The sequence below is a fragment of the Ixodes scapularis genome, unplaced genomic scaffold (assembly GCF_016920785.2).
Source record: "Ixodes scapularis isolate PalLabHiFi unplaced genomic scaffold, ASM1692078v2 PGA_scaffold5__190_contigs__length_132052651, whole genome shotgun sequence".
NCBI classification, from domain to species: Eukaryota; Metazoa; Arthropoda; class Arachnida; order Ixodida; family Ixodidae; genus Ixodes; species Ixodes scapularis.
In genome coordinates, this window is record NW_024609880.1 from 72,512,444 (window position 1) to 72,535,171 (window position 22,728).

Below are 22,728 nucleotides of genomic sequence, written 5' to 3' on the forward strand. Positions count from 1 at the left end.
CCCCAAATCTCCTCAAAAGCGGAGACAAAAAAAAAAAAAAAAGAGATTGAAAGAGGGGCGTACACAGAGGGTTGACATGCGCGGCAGAAGACTCCACGCTTCATGTCGTCCACGAACTCATCAGCCAACAAGTAGAATTAAGTCCAGCTGCTCTCTAACCTGTTTTCATTCTTCTGGTGCTAATGCTGGGTGCCTCCCCTGTTGTTTATGCTCATATCCACATGTAATGTACAAAAGCAGAGGTTACATCCATTCGAACTGTCTGGATTAATGAAAGGAAAAACACAGCTGCTCATCCGAACAGATACAATCAAACGTCTGCTCCGTGTCCAGGATTTTTGGGTGCCATTTTGAATCCGACACGAGTTCTTAAAACTGATTATTTTGCAGCCGTGTCAGTTTTGGGCTCAATTTCACATTTTGTCACATGCACACACAATTTCACAGGCACACAAGTGTGATGTAAAATTCCGACATGGTGCAAATTAAGTAAGAACAGAAGAGGTTTATTCATTGTTTACAATTGGTGTTTACAGCAAAAGGTGTCACACTTTAAGGCTATTTCACTCACCTGCAAACTGCTTACGAAGGGAATGACTTCATACCGATTTAAGCCTCTTGTGACTGGCTGGTCAGCCAGTGGTCATAAGCTGTTGCAAGTGTGTGAAGCTGCTTTTACATGAATAAGCTGTAGTAGCTTCCAAAGTTACAGCTTTCATGTGCGTTTGAGGCGACATGCCCGTTTGCTTTACCCTAGGTCTCGAGAGAAACTATTATTACCATTTGTGAACTTCTTTTTGTACACGTAAACTGTTGCTTTTCAGTGTGAACTTGCCATTTTGCAAGGGACTGAGGAAATAGCATTCTTTGAAACCAGCACTGCATTGCAACAATATATTTAATGTGGTGAAATAAAAACTTTTCGAGTTCAAAGTATGCACTCTTGTTTTTTCTCTTCATAGTTCCACTGGGCATGCCTATCGTCATACGAGTGTTTCTGACGGTACTAAGCTAATTTCTTTACCACTTCCCCAATTTGCGGTTCGAGCGTAGAGCAGCTTTTTTTATTTTGGGTCGGGAGAGCCGCGGCACCGCTAGAAGGCAAGCACGAAGACCTGCGTCGCCGCGAGTAACGGTGATGCGATGACAACGTACAGGCGAAATAAAAATGCTGACAATACTTCAAATTCAGCTTGTGGGTCGGCGTAAGCGTTCGTGACGACAGAGCATATTTTCGTATCGAAAAAGGCAAGCGTTCATGCATGACATGGTTCACATCCGCCGCGTCGGCGACGAACCTGCGCGGCAAGAATAGCGGCGACATCGAGACCCGACGTTGGAAACCGAAGGCTCGACTTCGGAAACCAGCGGTAGGCGTTGGTAGTAACCTTGCTTCGCTCTTATCAAGCGACGAGTTGAGAACGCTAAGAGAAGTACTTGCGCCTTTTACGCAGGGACGGCGCCAGGATCTTCATAATGGGGGGGCAGTGGGGAGGCGAACCAAATTGGGGGGGAAGGGGGGGGGAGGGGGAGGGGCGGTTGCTTTGAGGTGCTGTCGCCCACGGGCTTATGCAAGATAGCTTATGCGGTGAGCTCATTGAAAAGGGAAATGCGGAGACACGAGGAGGAAGACGGGGGGGGGGGGGGGGGGGGGGGAGGGGTATCACAGCAGGGACCTCTGCCCCTGTGCTCAGTATCACAACCTGGTTTTGCTTCCCTTTCTGAGACAGTCCGGAATTCCCATGACCTCGACTTTAACTAAGCTCCCCTTCGTTCACGTCTCCGGTCTCCGCTGAAGATAAGCACCACAGAGCGGAATACGGAGAAAAGCCAGCAGGCGTCACAAAGGGAAGCTGCTTTTTCTAAAGCGCTTGATAGCTTACTCGCCCGCGGTTAGGGAGACATGAAGGCAGGCTACCCGCGGTACGACTTCCAGTGGCTGGAAGTTAATAGAAAAAAAAATAAAACGCATGAACGGCTCTAAAGTCTGGACACTCGTTGCACTGGGTCTTCAAGCCGACGTCGTAGGCAATTATTTGTGTACAAAGCTGCTTCATCTTGGGGTGGCAGAAGAAATTTTAGGGGAGGCGCCCGCCACCCCTCGCATCCCCTTGGCGCCGTCCCTGCTTTTACGCACTCCTGTGCAGAAGCACGATGCGAGACGTCGCATACTGCGGGCGTCGCGTAGTTGCGTCACCAAGTGTTGAGTCCCTCGCGTCACCGCGTTCACAGCGTCTCAGCCGCGACTGCGTCGATCACGTAGGCTTCCCGTCTCAAGCGTTTCTGGCTTCAGCCGCGACTGCACCGATGATCGACCGCGTACGATTCGTGCTTCAGGCGGCGGCGGGCGCCATGTTTACCTTGCCACAGCGGCGCGAGTGACGTCATGTCACGTGACAATTCGCTAACCAATAAAACAACTGGTTTCGGTTTGGAGCGGAAGTGACGTCAGGTCACGTGACATGACAAATTGCCTTGGCGGAAGTGACGTCATGTCACGTGACAAGGGGGCGTGGCAGGTGCTGTACGGGATATGGTTTGCTTATACGCGGCCCGGCGCGCTGCCGGATGGCCTGAAACTTACGGCGCCATCTAGGGCCGGCTCCATGAAGCCAAGCGCGCGGGGTGTCATTATCTGGTCGCGGCGGAGAGCGGAGTCTCTCCACCTAAAGAGCCTTCCTACAGCGCGCTCCTGCCCCAGCGCCACTCACGTAAGTATTGAGCAAATGTATAGACAACTCTGACTTGAACGGAAGTGCGAAACTTTGCGAATAAATGCACAGTGCTTATGCAACGTGCATTGCACACCACCAAAACCACCGTTCTTAGCAGATGATAGCACTCTAAAAAAACTCCCGTGCGTCTACTTTCCCACACAACACTTGGAGAGCCAATCACCGCAACTTACGGAAGCAGCTCAGCGAATGACGATGCCGAAACATATGTTTCGGCTTAGGTAGGAGCTTGATCTGAGCATACGGAATCCTCTGCCAGGTCAAGCACCCTCCTCCCCCCTCCCCCGGGATGCGCTGTGCTCCAATTTAGCACTCAGTCAATACTTTATATACATAGCTTGCAGTTGTCGCCATTGCTGTGTAAACACAATTATTTCTATTTACTGGTTCCCTTGGGCTCCTACTTCAGCGGTGTGTAACTAACACGTTGCACTGAACACTCACGGCACATAAAATACCGGCATGGCCGCTAATGACGTTACGGACAAGCTGGATAGACACTTTCAGGCTGGTGTGCGTCTGTGCGTAAGAGCCACCATAACCAACCTTCAGTTTTTAGAGCGCAGCTCTTAGGCGCCCGTTTCCGGCTTGAGCGGCGTCGGCGTCGCCGTCGCTATCGCCGTCGCCGTCGCCGTCGGCGTAACCGCGCGGTGCATTATGGGTAAATTTTCCCGAAGGAACCCGAGGTCCTCCCGAAGGACCTCGGGTTCCTTCGGGAGGACCTCGGGAGGACCTCAGGTTCCTTCGGGAGGACCTCGGGAGGACGTCGGGGTGGGAGGACCTCGGTCTCCTTCGGGAGGACCTCGATAGGCAGCCGGCAATGGCCAGGCGGCGCCACGAGAGTACTGCATTCAGCGCCACAAGCGGAGGCGTCTCTGTTACTGGGGCGGCCAGTTTACCCGTCGGGCCGTTGCGAGCGGCGGCGACCCCGATTCCAGCAGTCCCATGCACCTGCGTGCCATGTCCCTGGTTCTTTTATGCGTTTCTTTAAGACCATTGGGAGCCTTGATAGGTCCAAGTGCTGAGAGAATACTCTAGAGTCGTCATTTGGACACCAGTGTGAGTTGTCTTCACTACTTGTGGCCGCCCGATCGGTCTGTGCTTCGCTCGCCTCCCAGGAAGTGACACAACACAACGAGAAGGCAGCGCATGGGTTTATTGTACATCCCGGTTGCCCGGCTTCGAAAGCCGGCAGTCCGGACCCGCTGGCCCTATTTGTCGCCCTTCGTTCAGAGATTATAGTCGGAGCCCATGTCCAGGCTCGCGGATCGCCCTTCCCACGCCAGTGCTGCGTAGGCTATCTGTTCCGGGCTATCACAGCCAGAGTCTCGCTGCCGAACCACTCCGGGATCGTCATGGACTAGGCCAGTATGGTCAGGGTTCGCCGCTTCCGCCGGTCCTGATCCGAACTTCGCTGGTGGAATGCTCCCGGGAATCGCCATGGGCCGGACAAGCCAGAACGGCTCTATCGTTCCTGCCCGGCCCCAGCCTCGTGCAGCGCGCTCTTCCTCTTTCCTCGCCGGCTGACCCCGCTCGCGCCTCGCTCGGCCGTCCTCTCCTCCCGACACCCACACACACTAGAATAAAATTTGGGTAATTAGAACCAAACTCTGCATGCTACAGAACCGTACGCACATTGCAAAGCCTGATGTAAAATGGCGACAGGCAACGAAGTGCACGTACTACGTGCAAGAAGGATATTTACGCTTCGCACGAGACTCAGCATTAAATTTGGTTGCTGAAACAAAACCTTTGTACTACGAAAATCCACTTTTTAAAAACTCAGAGGTTTGAAAGGTGTTGGTTGCGACCACGCGTGCCGAACGGCATAGGAGTGCCGGAACGGGCCGACGAACCTTTCGCTTAAAGACCAGATCGTCCGATTCTCGACATCACAGCGAAGCAACAATCGGCTCGATTGTTCCTATCCTATTTCCCTAATGTGGCTGTCAAAGCGACTCGTAATACAACTTGTATAAATGTTATTTTGCCGAGTAGTCTGCAAAATGTGTTCGTTCCACCACTTTCCAAGCCTGCACATAGATTTTCGTTTACTTCCCCCCAACAGTTTCTGTAAAATTTACTTACTTGTTGCGTCACACTGCAGTAATCCACTTCTGTCGCCGTGTCGCTTCCCAAGATCCCGGTGGGAAGCGGTGATGTTCGACGCTTGAGTCATCTTCGCGACTGTGGCCGTCTTTCGTGCAGCAGTCGCAACGTTTATTTTTTGGGGGAACTCTAGGAGTAGGCGAGATGTCACAGGAACCCTGTGAGGTTATAGAGACGTGAAGTTGGGACTTACTTTACGAAAAACGATTCCAAAAAAGCTCACGCCGATCCGAAATGCAACGTTCTCGCGTGGTTTCTGGATGCGCCCGCCCGCAGCCTCGCGTAGCCCTGGCCTACCCAGTTTCATTATTTCGCAGCCGCTAGATGGCGCAACGTGTAGCGCCAAACTGCATCGCAGGTTGCCTATAGGACCTCGGGTTCCTTCGGGAGGACCTAGGGAAGGGGGGGGGGGGGGTCACGTGACGACGACGTCGTCAGTGATGATGACGATGACGATGCAGATGGCGATGACGTCATTAGTGACGTCACTGATGACGTCATCAGTGGTGATGACGATGCGAATGCCGATGACTTCATCGGCATCCGCATCGTCATCGCCATCATCACTGATGATGTCATCGTCACGTGACCCCCAGGTAAGATGACCCCTCCCCCGAGGTCACATGACCCCCTCCCCGAGGTCACGTGATCTCCCAGGTCACGTGACCCCCCCCTTCCGAGGTCAACTGACCCCCCAGTACCCTTCCCTCCTCCTCCTCAAGAGCTTCGCTCTAATTCGGGGTTACAGGGAGTTGTAAACGGCTTTCATTTTTGTTTCCTCTCATCCTGTTCGCTTCACTTCATCATTGCCACAGCATGAAAGGTTATTTCCACTTTAGGTGCTCCTGTGTCTTTTTCCCCAGCATAGGCCCTTGTGGAAGCTCGTCAACGGCCGCTTCAGTGGCTGCGCACCCCGGTAAGACAAGAGAGGGTCGGCAATGGCGGCTCAACCGGGCGCGTGTTTAAAACGTATACGTATAGGCTACCAAGCCCCAATGCTTGCAGCTACAGTACATTTGGCCGTGCAGAGGCAATTAACGTCACAAACGCGATACGCACTGCATTTCTCGCTGGCCGATTTTGAAGCGAGAGGTGAAGAGCACGGCGGACACGCCATTTCGTTTCCGTACCCCTTTAAGAAGTTAAACGGACCTGGCGGGAGCACTGGGGTTTGATAGGAAGAATGAAAGAAGGAAAAAATAAAAGATTACAATGAAAACAGAAGGCTTAAAGGTAGGTGTACAAGCGTCACAATGCACAAAAGTCAGTGGGGTGGGTAATTTAGCCACAATCAAATTGTATAGCAAACTTTAAAGACGATGGGTGTAAACATTCATAGGCTAGGTGGCGCAAGCTAGCGCTCGATGCTAAGTGCATGGCCGTATCATCCATCCGTTCATTTATCCTATGATAGAAGGCATATACTTGCTGGAGATCTCTGGTCGTCTTCACGACGCCTCTCAACAAAACAAAAAAAAAAAAACTAAAATGACCGCATCTCCACGTGGTGAATGATGTTGATTGGGGCGAAGCTCTGGTGGTGCTTGTCTGCGTAGACGCTGAGCCGCAGCATGCCGAGCCTTTTGTTCGTTTTCATCCATGTCAGAAAAAGAATGTGCGGTATGCAACGCGGTTATAAACGCATTTGAGCATCTGACCGCAGCGCCCTCTCGTCTATAAACGTTGAGCCAATGCATGCAAAGTTTAACGTGATTATATACGCATTTGATCGCAGCGCCCTCTCGTCTATGAACGTTGAGCCAATGCATGCAAAGTTTAACGCGATTATATACGCATTTGACCGCAGCGCCCTCTCGTCTATAAACGTTGAGCCAATGCATGCAGAGTTTAACGTGATTATATACGCATTTGACCGCAGCGCCCTCTCGTCTATAAACGTTGAGCCAATGCATGCAAAGTTTAACGCGATTATATACGCATTTGACCGCAGCGCCCTCTCGTCTATAAACGTTGAGCCAATGCATGCAAAGTTTAACGCGATTATATACGCATTTGACCGCAGCGCCCTCTCGTCTATAAACGTTGAGCCAATGCATGCAAAGTTTAACGTGATTATATATAGGGATGCCGCGAACTTTTTTCGAATCGAAGTTTCGATGATCGAATCAAGCGGTTCGAAAGGTTCGAAAGATTTCGATTTTTCGAATTGTCTATATCGTAAAATTCGACGGAGGTCGAATTTTCGAACTTGTTAAGCTAAGAAGTTCGACGCTTTTCGAACCGTCGAACTTATTACGCTAAAAAATTCGATCTTTTTCGAACTTTCGAATTTATTGCGCTGCAAGGTTCGATGCTTGTCGAACTTTCGAACTTGACTGACCAAAAAATTCGATGAATTTCGAACTTTCGAACTTATTTATCAAGAGAATTCGAAAAGTTTCGACCTTTCGAATTCTGAAAAGTCAGAAGTTCGACGAACGTCGAACTTTTACCCTAAAAGTTCGACGTTCGTCGAACTTCGAAAGACCGGCGGCCGGTTTCATTTGATTTCAAGGAGTGGGGTACATTCGTAATTTTTTTTTTCTCGAACTTTTACACGCGGTGTTGCGTTCCTTACGAAAGACAATGTCATTTATTTCAATGTTCTGGCATGCTTAGGTTTAAAGAAATAAATCCCCGAAGGGGCGAGGACGGACGACGGGTTTTTGACGATTATCGTTTGTGCCAGATTTGAAGCACGCTGCAGCCGGAGCTATTTATGGTAGATATGTTATACTTTTTTAAGAATGATCTATGTATAGCCTAGGTAAGTGCCGTCTTAAGATGTGATTATTGTTATTCAACGTGAGTTTCGAAGAAATGTCCAAACATGTATCTGCATGCAATTATAACCTAAACTTGATATTTATTTTCGTCTAAGTTGTTTGAGGTATCGCATTTAAATTAGCACCACAGACAGTACATATCATTGACATCTGCAGAATACAAAATAATATATTTATTGTTTTTTCACGTTAAGGAATAAATTAACTCATTGCAGAAGATTTCTAGTAGTGTTCAAGTTCAACACGTCATTAAAAGAAAACTTTTTTTTTTTTCGCTTCACGTTCCTGGGACGTGTTTCTTTTAGCCTGTACACATTTTAATAAAAGAAACTTCTTTCGAAGTTCTGAACCTCTGAATATGCACGAATAGAACACTTCCGACGAATTCTTGATAGTTTTTTTTTTTCTCCTGCTTTTTATTCCCGCATTTATTCTTTTTTTTTTTTTTTTTACTATCGGCACAGGTGTTTAGGTCGAAAAGACAGTTTTGAACTTCCGAATCACTAAGCATGTGACGAGCAGTGCTTTCTGACAACGAGTTTCTAACAGTGACCATCTACGCAACCTTTTATGCAGTGAAGAGCGACAGTAGCTATTAGGGCTGGGCATTTGATCGATTAACCTACCGATTAACCGATTAATGCTTTAATCGCGATTAATTTTTTTAACCGGTTAATAGGTAATATTTTAACGAGTCAAAATAAAGTAAAAAGTAAACGCTTTCACCACGCAGATGTGGACGAGAACACCTCTATGAAGGGGCAACTTAAGGTCAGATTTTAGCCTAAAGTAAACTGTAGGGGGAAGATTTGTAGCTTCTGACAAGGTGCAGAAGGTTACACGTCTCCCGGCCGCTTCAATAGCGTTGGAGTGTCCGTTTAGCGCAGCAGAGAGAGACTATAGTGTGAACAATCAAAGGAGGTCGCTCTTGCCGGATAATATCAACGAACCTTTCACCTCATGCAGCTGAAGTAATAATGTGTGAGTGCCTCCGAACTGTTCTTAACTACACATCAAGGTTGATTCGTAATAAAACTTGTGTATTAGGCCCTTCACCTTATGTTCAGCAAAAGCAAAAACAGAAAACAGGCATTAATTTTTGATTTTTTAAAAAAATATTATGCATGGGAATAAACAAGACCAATTAATCGATTAATTAATCGATCAAAGGGTGGCGATTAATCGGGTTAAAACTTTTAATCGACGCCCAGCCCTAGTAGCTATACATATGCCTAAATAATTTCAGATTAAAATAAGCTCGACCATGCCCTCTTTCCCCGTATTGTTTTCTTTAACAGTCCGAAACACCTGCAAAGGGGAGAAGGAGGCTGAAGCCCCCCCCCCCCCCCCCCCCCCCCCCCCCCCCCCCCCGCCGCTATCCTCTTTCCCCCCGTTTTTCCTCTTCCGACGCCACTTGTATGGTAGAACGCTCCTCGACCTCGAGTTGTGTCGGCTTTTGTGCTTTTTTCGAGGCGATTCCTCCGTCCCAGAAAATAAACCTCCAGGACAATTATAAACTTCACCGGATCGGATTACTACCAGCGTGCAAGGGGTGGCGAGCTAGTTTGCCAGGTCGCTTCAAGGTTTTTCTGAGCCTCAACCTCCTGCTCGCCCCTGGCCGTTTCGAACTGGATGAGTCTCGTAAAACGGTGTGTTCGTGCAATCACTACTGCGTGATAAAGACCCCCCCCCCCCCTTCCCCCCCGGGGGGCTGGCGGTCACAATTCTGCACTGGCAAATATTCTAGCACGTCCGGGACACTCGTCGTCTCATTTAATTGCCTTACCAACTTCGCAGAATCTAGATATCACACCCTAACTTTTCTAAACTTGATTTTGTGTAAACAAGTGAGTCGTGAAAACGTTATTTCAAACTGAAACTGTAGAAAAACTTGAAAATCGGACTTCAAACTTTGAAAACTTGGATTAGAAAAAAATTCAAAATCTTCGAAGTTTTTTTTTTTTTTTTTTTTTTTGAATGTAGCGTTAAAAGAGAATCGAACTTTCGAACTTTTCGAACTTTAAGCCAAAAGAAATTCGAAATCTTCGAATTGTTCGAACTTCATGTCTATAAAAATTCGAAGCGTTCGAAGTTTTCGAATTTTTTTTACAAAGAATTTTGATATCTTCGAATTTATCGAACCTGAAGTAAAAAAAAAATCAAATATTCGAATTCGAAATTTTAGAAACCGTGAAAGCTTCGAAATTTTCGAATTCGAAGCTCCGCTGTGGACAAAAGTTGCGAATTTTTCGAAATCGAACCTCGGTCGGTACGAAAATATCGAAATTTTTCGAATCGAACCTTAGTTCGCTTCGCAAATATCGAAACCTTTCGAAATCGAACCTAGGGTGGTTCGCGACATCCCTAATTATATACGCATTTGACCGCAGCGCCCTCTCGTCTATAAACGTTGAGCCAATGCATGCAAAGTTTAACGCGATTATATACGCATTTGACCGCAGCGCCCCCTCGTCTATAAACGTTGAGCCAATGCATGCAAAGTTTAACGCGATTATATACGCATTTGACCGCAGCGCCCTCTCGTCTATAAACGTTGAGCCAATGCATGCAAAGTTTAACGCGATTATATACGCATTTGACCGCAGCGCCCTCTCGTCTATAAACGTTGAGCCAATGCATGCAAAGTTTAACGCGATTATATACGCATTTGACCGCAGCGCCCTCTCGTCTATAAACGTTGAGCCATTGCATGCAAAGTTTAACGCGATTATATACGCATTTGACCGCAGCGCCCTCTCGTCTATAAACGTTGAGCCAATGCATGCAAAGTTTAACGCGATTATATACGCATTTGGCCGCAGCGCCCTCTCGTCTATAAACGTTGAGCCAATGCATGCAAAGTTTAACGCGATTATATACGCATTTGACCGCAGCGGCCTCTCGTCTATAAACGTTGAGCCAATGCATGCAAAGTTTAACGCGATTATATACGCATTTGACCGCAGCGCCCTCTCGTCTATAAACGTTGAGCCAATGCATGCAAAGTTTAACGCGATTATATATGCATTTGACCGCAGCGCCCTCTCGTCTATAAACGTTGAGCCAATGCATGCAAATTATATACGCATTTGACTGCAGCGCCCTCTCCTGTATAGACGTTGAGCGGCTACATGCAACGTTTCATCTATGACATCCCCACCTCTTGAGTTACTACCACATCTCAGTCTCCTACTGGTCCCGCAGTCGTGGCCGAGTAGGAAGCTACGGAGCTTCTTGGAAAAAATGAGTTAGGAGTGAATTATAGTGTATTTCTACCCCGTGAACCCGAATACCCAAACCATTTGCTGCGTAAGTATTGTTAAACGCGAGAAAAACGCGAAAGACAGTCGCTTTCCGTGACGTTATCGACGGATCTTTTGGCTGCCCAAGGCTAGGGAGGCGGGGCTTCAGTCCTATTTTGAAATTGCTCGTATGGCTCTCCGGCGCGTCGCATTGAAACATAATTTTGATATCTGTTATTCTAAAGGCCAAATGAACGCAATTTAAGCGTTTTTTCTCAAATGTAGAAGTGCCCCATCTACCCTTTAAGGTGATGGACTAGAAATCCATCGGGGTCTCCCCGCACACGTTCGAATCCTGTCGACTGCGCAAACATTTTTTTTTCATCATTTTTTTTTTGCCCTATACGGGCACGTGAGCATGTGCTCACACGCTCGTGAGCACGTGAGCACGTGAGCTCACGAGCACGTGCACGAGCACCAGCAAGATCGATGTGAGCACGGACGCCGGGTGGAGAAGTCTAGACCCTAAGGAGCTTCGCCCCTAAAAAAGAGTAGGGGCCTGAAGAGACATCGCTCAACAGAACGGCAGGGAAGAGTCTCAGTTCCACCGTCTTCAGCGCGAGATTCCAACCTTCGATAAATCTTCGGCGACCTGTGAGCCTCGAACAGTTTCAGAACGCCCAAACACAAGTGGCCCGTGCGGGAGGTCCGGCCCTCGAAAGACATTCGCTCTGCCAATCTCGCGGTGAGAAGCTCCGCAGCTCGCCGTCTGTCTGTTTAGCGCTTGCTGTGCTCTTGTTCCCGCTGCACTCAGCACCGCAGACGCTGCAGCTCCTCAAATAGGTTCTTCAAGAACTGCGATGTTGAAAGGCCAATGATGTGAAGCCGGTTGCGTGGGTTGCATCCATGCAGCAGAATTGCAGGAGATATTTCTGTCGTCGCGTGCGGCGTACAGCGATATACGCACACGTAATCCAGAACGGCAGAGTGAATTGGACGCTCCTCCAGTGCAGCACACTGTACGAACGACTTGAAGGGACGATTAAATCGTTCTCCTTGCCCGTTCGCCTGTGATTAATACACAGAGACCAGGTGATGGGTAATGCCTCGCTTAGCCAGGAAGCTCTGATCCCCTCGTTTTTGTTTTCAAATTGCAATGCTTGCTAAGGTATACATGCATGATGAGCAGGAATTCTTTAAAAAAGAGGTGCAATAGCTGCCTCTAGATTGTAGAGCGGGTCTTCGACATTTCAGGACACAGGGTTTTTAGTCTCGAATCATCCCTGTGTCCCCAAACATACCAGGCGTGAAAACAAGGCACTCATGAGTCCCTCGTTTTCACGCCATTTTTAATTACCGTTTCTGACCCTCGAGATGAGTTCGTAGGCCCTTTACATATGCGTCAAGGGGCTTTCATAGTTGCCGTGGCCGAGATTAAACTGCGTATATTATTTCAGCGTATAGTCAATACAGGTCTTGGTCACGCCGCGTCTCGCGGCGATATGGTGGAGAGAGCGTCCGCGCGCGGAAGCGGCGGGCAGAGTCCAGGGTTTCCCGGCGGCAGTGGCCATAATGATAGAAAGTTTTAGTAGATAGTTTTCATAACTTCGATAACGATACAATGCACGCGCAAAGGCATCGGCGGAGTATCGGGTATCATTATCGGAGTCATCCGAACCACCTATTAAAACGTCCTAATAATGTTCTCCCGACAATAGGCCGGTCGCCGTTCAAGGCAACCTCGGCAGTGGCGAAGCTGGGAGCGTTTCTCAGTGCGTAATATGCGCCGTCGTAACTTGCGTATCTCAAAGAGGAGCAACCCGTCGTTTGTTCCGCTCAATCAGTCGGCGTGGCGCAGCCTCCTGGGTGGCGTTTGGGGTGGACCGTGCTGAATTTCGCAAATCGGTGCTGCAACCGAATGCTCCAGATAACACACTACTAGTGGTTTCAGAAAACGCCGCTTTACTCCCGGCAGGCCGTTCGCGTCCTCGCTCATGTACGCTGTTTTTCATTAGCGGCGTCTTTGTGCGAATCTTAAGGCCCGTTCCCACAATTGCGACCGAGAAAGACCGACGGAGACCAGACGGGTTTTTAAGCCTCTTAGGACGACCTACGACCGGATGCGCTGCTGCGGAGCGGGTCGTAAGTTGTCGCAAGAGTCTTAAAAAACACTCTTGTCGCAGTCGGACGTGGTCAACCGCAAGTGTGTGGACATGCAATTAGAGGCATGATAACAAATCTAGGCCGACGATATAACTAAAAAAACTACAAAAACAATCGGGGACGTAATCGGGTTGCGTAAAGCCTTGATTACTTATTAACAACGCTTGTGTTTCATCAGTAGGCTTCCGCGAGAAATCCCTAAGAAGAACCGTCACGTTGGATTACCCCTTAAATTTAGTGGGAAAATTATTGTCACGTGACGTCTTCCACGTTACATTTAACGGGAAAAATGATGTCCCGTTGCCACGTCAAGTGACCCTAGGTCACGTGACGTCAATTCACGCTTCTAAATTTAGCGGGTAAATTAACGTGACGCGACTTGAAGTGACCTCAAGTCACGCTACGTCAAGTTCCCCACTATATTTGGCTGGTAAAACTGACGTCACGTGACAACGTCGAGTAACATCTTCACGTGATGTAAATTTTCCAGCTAAAGCTAGCGAGGGAATACACGTCACGTGACCCCATCATGTTACATGACGTCACGCGAGGTCAATTACTGCGGGGTGGTTTTGCAACGTGTAGTTTGCGCTCAATAGAGTATCTGCTCCCCTTTCTTTTTCAACATGATCAAGCTTTTGTAGTTTTCGCTTGTTTTCTTTTCCCGTCGAAGTCGTCGTGACTCACAGATAGAGAGGCCATTCTGACCATCAACAAGATGATTGCTTCTTTTTGCTCTAAATAACAGCCGGTCTGTACAAAAGGCGGGTAGCAGCCGGTATTTCTTAAGGTCGCAGATCGCAACTCAAAACGCACTGAATGAAAGCAACGCGAAACAAATTGAGTTTAATTGGAAAATACTGCCTCCGCGTATATAAAAGCATTCAGGCAAGTCTCATAAGTATGGATTTCCGGAGAACGTTCAAGCAGGATGCACGTATGGGATGTGAAACTGACGTATGACTACAGCAGTATACTTAGCCACTGTATGACTACGTATCTTACCTCACCTTACCTGACACGTTCATATTCAATATAGCTCAAACAAAAAGACCGAAAACTCTTGGCTTCCTCAAACGAACTCTCTTCCAGGAAAGCACATAAACAAAACCTACTGCCTACACTGCTCTTGTGAAACCCCAACTGGAGCATGCATCTATCATTTGGAATCCTCATCAGTCATATCTGAGAAATAATATAGAATCACTACAAAACAAAGCCCCTCGATTTACAGTTAGTGACATTCCCCGATTTAGCAGTATAGCCAGTATCAAACATCGACCTAACTTATCACCTTTTCAGACCAGAAGGCATATTGCGGACCTATACTTTATTCCCAAACTCTAACATAAGTCTTCAAGTTTTAAAGATGTTCTTCGACGGCCAGTCATCACATATCGCTCCGTTTAGATCGCCTTCTTAAAATTAACCCCATATATGCACAATTTAACATGTTCAAAAATTCGCCTCTTCTCTTCGCCTTTTCGATATTGGAACAGCTTTCCCAGGTTAATTGCCTACAACAGAGATCATTAAAGAGGCGATGCAACGATTTTTGTATTTTGCGCAAATACCGCTTAGAATGGATCCCTGACGTTAATGACCTGTGAAATACCCGTTCGTTTTTCACCACACGCAATCGAAGTCGCAGAACAAATAAAGAAAAACGAGTAGAGTTCACCCCCTCAACCCGCAGCCGGAACAAGCGGCCACGTGATCTGGACCCGATTATATGCCGCCAATGTTGATCATAGCCATGCGCTGGGGTTGGCAAGGCACAGGACACGCGCTGCGTTCCTGACATTGTTATGGTTCGGCTGCTGTCGTCATTGCAGCGATTCGATGCAGCCACTGCTGCATCGCGCGATGACAGCGCAGCAGAGGTAGGTTGCACTATCTCTCCACAAGGCGCGGTGCCGCCGGGGCTGAGATGCGCTCCGATAGCAAACTGAAACTTAAAAACCCGTGAATTTTGTGCGGTTTTTCAGAAAGTCGTAAAATACTTCGCGTGCCTTCTATCGTTCAGCAATTTGTTGATTTAGTGTTTTTCGATGACGCTGAGAAATTTTCTAATTCAAACCATGCCCATAAACACAATATTAAGAAAGTTAATTAAGGAAAAATAATTAACAAATTGATTATCCCAAACTTTAATAATTTTACTAAATGGGCCCCTAGCCCAGGAGCGAAACGCCACAAGCCTTTTTTTCTTTGCGATGAGTAGTTTTCGCAGGAGCGATTTGGCCTGCGTTTTCTGAAACACCCTGTATATATATATACACACAGATAGGGCGTTTTTTTTAAGCTTAATAGATTTGTTTAAAAAAAGGCCGCAACCGTTAAATTTATTCTTCGTGTGTACGGCCAAGGGGGACATTATGTGGGTTGCTAATCTCTGCGATAAGTCGGCTAATTAATCAAAATTCGCTGATTAACTTTTTAGTCAGTGAAAAAAGACATATTGTTGCAATTAGAAACTTGTCATTCCTGTCATTTGTCAGTCGTCACGAATGACAAAAAACATTTGTTATTTGTTTGATATTTGTCATGATAATCTAATCATCCGCGTTCGGCAGCCGCTAGTCTTGTACCTGCTCCACGAGTTGAACCTTTAGTGCACTACGTACTACGCTTCTCACGTGTTCAAGGTCTTTCTGAAAATGACTGATTTAGTGGTTTTTGATGACGCTCAGCACGTTTCTAGTTGCAACAATATGTCTATTTTCCCTGATTAAAAAGTTAACGAACGAATTTTAATCACGAATGACATTTTTTGTTCCGAATGACATTTGTCACTCATGAAATTTTGCCCTGCACACCAGCTATAGGTATTAAACGACGGGAGCCCAACTTATCTACGCGGTACAACCTGCAGCAGCTGTCTGGACGTGACATTTATGACAAACACCATTCTCTCTTCTGCGGACTGGTTCACTGATATCGAGACGCGCGGAAGCGACCATATTCCTACCTACATAATAATCAAGTCGTTTCAAGGCACACCAAATAGAAATACAGTTCAGCAAACACACTGGGATACTTATAAAACTTCAATGGAGCAGGCTTGCAAGAACACTGCAAGCTTGTCTACGTTCGAGAGCGACATTCTGAAACCGAGGAAAGCTGCTACCAAAACTTACAACCTTTCAAGTAACCAATCCACCATTGATTCAGAATATGAACGCTTGCGCGCAATTCGCCGTCGAGCAGAGCGCAAAGTAAGACGAACAAAAGACCCGAATGATTTGCGAGATGCCCGGAAGGCCCAAAGGCACACGAGGCGGCACCTACAGAAACTTGGTTGGCGACGCTGGAAATCTATATGCGCTTCAATGGACCCCAAAAAGCCATACACCAACGTATGGAAAATTGCACGTGGACTAAACCCCCCCCCCTTCCCCCCATCAACTGCGTCCATTTAAGGCATTAGCTTTGCATAAGCAATGCTCTGAGAAATGTATCGCCGAAGAATACAGTACCATGCTCACCAGCTCATCAAATAGCCAACAGCTGGGATTCAAGGATAATGTTGTCATTCCTTCCACAACGAACGGGAAAATGAATGACCCATTTAGTATGCAAGAAATGGAAGCTGCACTCGGTTCTACAAATGCAAAATCGTCACCCGGCCCTGACGGTGTGAGGTACTCAGGCCTAATCCACCTGGGATTAGAGGCGAAGGCGCGGCTTCTAGCGTTTTTCAACATCTCATGGAAAACCGGTGTTGTACCTCTGACGTGGAAAAAAAGTAGGATAGTTCCTCTACTTAAACCAGGCAAGTCAATGCTTGATATATCGTCTTACCGCCCTATAGCTCTTGCGAGTTGTATTGGTAAACTGATGGAAAAAAAAATGATCCTCTTTCGCATCGAATGGTATCTAGGGCAAAACGGGTATTACCCAAATATAATGTCCGGATTTCGGAGAGGCCGAAGCTCTATTGACAGCGTAATTGATCTCGTGACTTCAGTGGAACAATCTAAGTCGGAGGGGCGCATGTGTGCCGCTGTATTCTTAGATATCAAAAGCGCATTCGATTCTATCACTCATAGGGCCATTCCAGAATCCTTAGAAGAACTTGGACTGGGTGGTCATATATACCGCTGGATATCCAACTATCTCGACAACAGATTTATTTGCATCTCCACAGAATCAGGAAATACACGACTCTTCCGCGTAACCAAGGGAGTACCACAAGGAGGAGTGCTGAGCCCAACACTTTTCGAACTACCACTCACAAGCCTTGTTAAGACACTTCCTAACACAGTTCATGCTTCGATTTATGCGGATGATATTTGTATTTGGGCGTTCGGAATTACGCGATTTCATATAAAAGCAAAACTTCAGAGAACATTGGATATCCTGCATCATTACTTAACATACCGGGGACTACATATATCAACATCAAAGTCTGCTGCTATCGCGTTCACACGCCGAAGCATGGACAAATATCCTCTAACTATCTGCAAAGAAAAAAATACCTTTCGTAAAGAAGCATCTCTTCTTGGGCGTCGTCGTTGATCGCGGTCTGACATGGACGCCCCATATTCAACATCTTAAGAAGAAGCTCTCAGCGTTTGTCCTACTAGCCCGGTTCATCAGTGGCACAACATGGGGAGCGACAGTTCCTGCTCTGCTGCGTCTTTACCAAGCTATTTTTGTGGGCATCTTGCGCTACAGCCTCCCCGCTTTCAACGGCACCTGCAAAACAAATATGAAGATGCTACAGAGCCTACAGGCTCGAGCTCTGCGCTGCTGTCTTGGTCTCCCTCGGTCAGCTTCCACGCCAGGCACTATAGCCGAATCCCGACACTTCCCAGCATGTGTTCTTCAAATTCAAGAAACCTTAAGAATACATTTACGGCATCTAACCAGACAAAAAAGACGTTATCTAGCCGACATTATGTCGTCTAGACCATCGTCCAACTATGCTCGTGTTTTAGCACTGTACCAACAAGAATTTCCATCAAGGTTTCTAACACCAGAAATTGCAGCTACTCCACCTTGGACCATACCTACGCCGCTAATATCCCACGACATTCCTGGGATACATACAAAACGCAACACTCCTCAGGCGGTGCTGTACCAACATACAATGACCGAACTCTATGGATCTCATATATCTCGTATACACGTTTTCACCGATGGTTCTACAAGTATAATGAGCTCAACAGCTGCTGCTGTGTTTTCTACCAGAGATATAACTATTAAGCACAAACTAAGTCACAAAACATCTTCAACAACAACCGAACTGATTGCCACTCAAGAAGCGGTGAAGTATATCGAGAAACAACAACCTCAAACATGAACAATCTTCACCGACTCCAAAGTGTCCTTGAAAATTCTACAATCGGCTATGGTACCTAGCGGATACCAAGAACTTGGTTTGAACATCATGCTACTTTTAAACCGCTGCCGAGTTAAAGGACATGATCTGCGCCTCCAATGGATTCCAAGCCATAGTGGGATTTCTGGCAACGAGGCAGCAGATGCAGCGGCTAAATCTGCCCATAAAAATGTGTGCACCCTCAAAATTCCTTACTTCAAGTCAGAAGCTAACTCAACAGTGCGTAACGTAGCCAAACTCCTGACATCACATCTATAGGCTGATCCCGAGTACCATCACTCCCGATTATACGCCCTCGATCCACATATGACATTTAGATATCCGTCTGGACTTCCACGCAGGTCCCAGGCAGTACTACACAGACTCCGACTGGGGGTGGCGTTTACCCGACACTTCTTACATCGAATAAAAAGAAGAGACAGCGCTAACTGCCCAGTCTGCGATGTTCAGGAAACTGCAAATCACCTTATCTGTGAATGTGCCATCTACGCCGTGGAAAGAGAAGACCTTCGCAGAACAATTCAGAGGCTAGACGACCGGCCTTTCTCCTGTGACAAAGTGCTGGGCTCGTGGCAGTCCACGGAACATTCAATGAAAGCCACAAAAGCCCTGGTACGATTTCTCGAGGACACCCGGTTGATGCAATCCCTGTAGGCAGAGACTGACATTTTTAACTATTCAACCCATCATCCTTTCAGCCCTCTCTTCTCATATTCATTAAGCACCTCATCCCACCTTTTCATCCCGTAATCCTTTCCCCTGTGCAGAGTAGCCAGCTAGGACAGAAGTCCAGGCTTACCTCTCTGCCTTTCACTCATCACTTTAATAAAAAAAAACATTTTGCCACGCACGCACTGGCTCGGCGACGAGCATGGCAATATGGCGACACTGATGCAACGTGGGGGGGACACTATGACGTATAGCGTGTAATGTTTACATTACGCACAAGCGACTCCGGGAAAGACAAATGTCACCAATGACCTTTTTTGTCACGAATGACGAATCTCAAAAATGATATTTTTTGGCACGAATGAAAAATGTCACGAAGGACATTTGTCATTCATGACCATTTGCCAAGCACGCGATCGCTCGGCGAGGCGCGTGGCAATATGGCGACATTGATGAAAAGCTGAGGGACAGTATGCCGTATAGCCAGTAATGTTTACATTACGCACTAGCGATTCCGGGAATGACAAATGTCACCAATGACCTCTTTAGTCACGAATGACTTTTTTTTGTAAGGAATGACAAATGTCACGAAGGACATTTGTTATTCGTGACCATTTGCCACGCACGCGATCGCTCGGCGACGCGGGTGGCGATATGGCGACAGTGATGAAACGCTGGGGGGACAGTATGACGTATATCCTCTAATGTTTACATTACGCAATAGCGATTCCGGGAATGACAAATGTCACCGAAGACCTTTTTTTGTCACGAATCAAAAATCTCACGAATGACATTTTTTTTCACGAATGAAAAATGTTGCGAAGGGCATTTGTCATTCGTAACCATTTGCCAAGCACGCGATCCCTCGGCGAGGCGCGTGGCAATATGGCGATACTGATGGAACGCTGGGGGGACAGTATGGCGTATAGCCTGCATTACGCACTAGCGATTCTGGGAATGACAAATGTCATTGAGCATTCACACGCTGACGAAGCACGGCGGAAGACAACGGACCAATATTAATGTACTGTCTGGGGAGGCCTTGCCATTATAACCTTGTCGGTGATTATAGTGCAGTCCAATCTCGTTAATTCAAAATCTTTTAATTCAAACTTGCGGATAATTCAAACTAACATGCAGGTCCCATCCTATGCATGTCTACGTAAGAAAACTCCCGGTAAGTCAAACTTAGCTTTATACAAACAAATTTTCGGTTCCCCTTGAGTTTGAATTAACGAGATCCGACTGTATATTGCAGTCCCATCAAGGTATCGGTCTTCATGTGCTCATGCCAAGGCGAAGAAGACGTGTAAGGAAAAAATATTCTGAGCACATGCGAGCTGGTGTAAGTTGAACATGATGGTAAACCTGAGACTGGGGCTGAAGTTGGAGACTTGGTTTTTAAGTTGGACACTTGGTATATAAGGCGTGCACGATATAAACGATTTAGCTGAATTTGAGACGTTGCCTGTTTTTTTTGTTTCTGTCTGCCTTTGATTTTTCCTTTTCCTACTCCAGTCTCAGGTTTACCATCACCTTCAAGACGTGTACACGTTTGTGTACCGGCTCGAGCCGCATATGTGGTAAAAAGAACTACAAATATTATTTCTTTGCTTTATTTATAACTTTCACATAGCTCACGAAATAACAGTTTTCTTTTCAGCGCTGTCAAACGTGAATTCAGCTATCTTCTCCACATGCGTCGAATGGAAGCTTTTTTCGTCGAGTCCAGCGCATGAATTGTAGCAAAGAGACTGCGGAAGTCAATTTTATTCTGCTATATCAATTGACGTAATATTCTTTGATTTGGAACCTATTCCTTGACACAGATGCAGGTCTTTCCCCGAAAACCGCCGCAGTAGCCTTCTATGTGCCCACTGCTCCTGCAGTGACGATGGCATTTACCTCTCTGGAATGGGCAGTTGTAACTAGTGCGGCCTGTAGATGAAAGAAAATCAATTGTTTCAAGAATGGGTTATGATTCCCCCGTCTGTTGCAAAAATTCGGCGCAAAAAATCTCGGCATCACCTCGTGGAAACTTTTTTCTCTCCAAATGTTACAGTTCTCACGAAACAATTATTAATACTATATCAGCAGCACTGTTGGCCATGAACACCTGTTGGTTTTGTTGTTTATATTTTTTGTAATTGTAAGATCCATCTCCCTTACGTAATGCTCATAAATCAAGTCAATAAATAAATAAATAAATGATTTAATTACTAGTTTCATTCATATTTTAAATAATTCCTACATTTATTGCACTGAAATACCGTGCCGGGAGTCAGAATAATATTAAAAACATAGCACACACACACATCATCTCATTCGCACACAAGTTTTTTTAAATATATATATTTATAACTACACTTACGAACTCGAACAAGCTCTTTTTCTCCTCCTTCGTCATTTTCAGCCAGCGATGTACTGATCAGACCTTCGAGAAAACAAAAGGGTGACAAAGTAATCTTTATCATTCCCCCACGTTTTGTTGCACTTCTCTTTCTTATTATTATGAGTTCTTTTTTTAAAGCCAGGGCTTACCACTGATCAGCAAAAAGGCAAGCGAGACGGCAAGGACCTTCATGATTCCTAGTAGCCACCACAGGTTCAGCTCAAGCAAGATTCACTGCAACAAGTAGAACAGTCGAACTCATGATGACATAAAAACAGATAATAGAAAATAATGTCAAAGTGTTCAGGCACTGGACTAATGTTGTATCGAACAGAGCAAACGAAGACGTGCTTTTTGATAAATAAATGGAACACGAAGTCATAAACACCTGTAATGTACGGATAGACGAAAACTTTCATAGGATGATTTTGCTCTAACGTAAAATGAAGCCATGGAATAAACATAATTTTATTCATTCAGGTTTTCCGGCTTCTTATTAAATGTGCTTTTTGACCGGATCAGTTTTTTTTTTTTTTATTAGGCTTCCTTTTTTGTTTAGCAAATTCTTTACCAACCGCTGACAACTTTTATAATAAAGACGCGAGAAGCGGATTCACTGAAGAAGCGATCGAACTATTATATTGAACGTTTACGCCCTTTCACGCGATACTGGCATTTAAAAAAAGCTAATTGCATCCAAAAATTCCCAAGAGCCCCCGAAGACCATCCTCCTGGAGGTATTACCGCAAGTAATATGTTAAAAAAAGTGCTTATAAAGTTTTGGTGTTACCTTGTTGAAGCACTCTTATGGTGCTCAACAGAGTGGCACGTCTCGAATGATTAAACTAGAAGTATTTAACCCCATCATGGCAAAACAACGTTTGTCTAAAACATAAACCAGCTGCGATACGTTCTCTTGCTTCCATAAAAAGTGCGTACCGAGATAATTTTTGATAAATGGGACATTGATACCCAAAAAACTAATAAAAGGCATTTGCAATTTTTTGTATAAACGAGACCAAATAGAAGGCATTCTTAACCCTAATGTCGTATGAATTACAACGCATTTTTCTGTCTCATAGAAGAGGCAAATCGCTCGTCCAGCGGTTCGCAAAGGTTGTCTTACCTTTGCTGTGCGCAGAGGCGAAAATGTTTTGTAGGCGCTGCAAGCGTTAGTGCGCTTTTATACCCGTGGCTGTGTCCGAAGTTAAGCGGAACGCTGCCAGTAGCTAAGCCTGGGTTTCCCATGTAACGGACACGATGTCAACGTCACGCGCCCAGGGGA

The 22,728-nt window shown here is 46.3% G+C and overlaps 1 protein-coding gene across 1 annotated transcript; it reads right to left on the minus strand.

The window, feature by feature from the left end:
* Nucleotides 1–20,864: 20,864 nt before the first annotated feature.
* Nucleotides 20,865–21,635, minus strand: LOC120836830 (defensin-like). The gene is made up of 3 exons (XM_040205906.3): nt 21,593–21,635; nt 21,423–21,485; nt 20,865–20,989 (listed from the first exon to the last, which is right to left on the minus strand). Exons 1-3 carry the CDS (start codon nt 21,633–21,635, stop codon nt 20,865–20,867), a joined length of 231 nt encoding a protein of 76 aa, XP_040061840.1.
* Nucleotides 21,636–22,728: the final 1,093 nt, after the last annotated feature.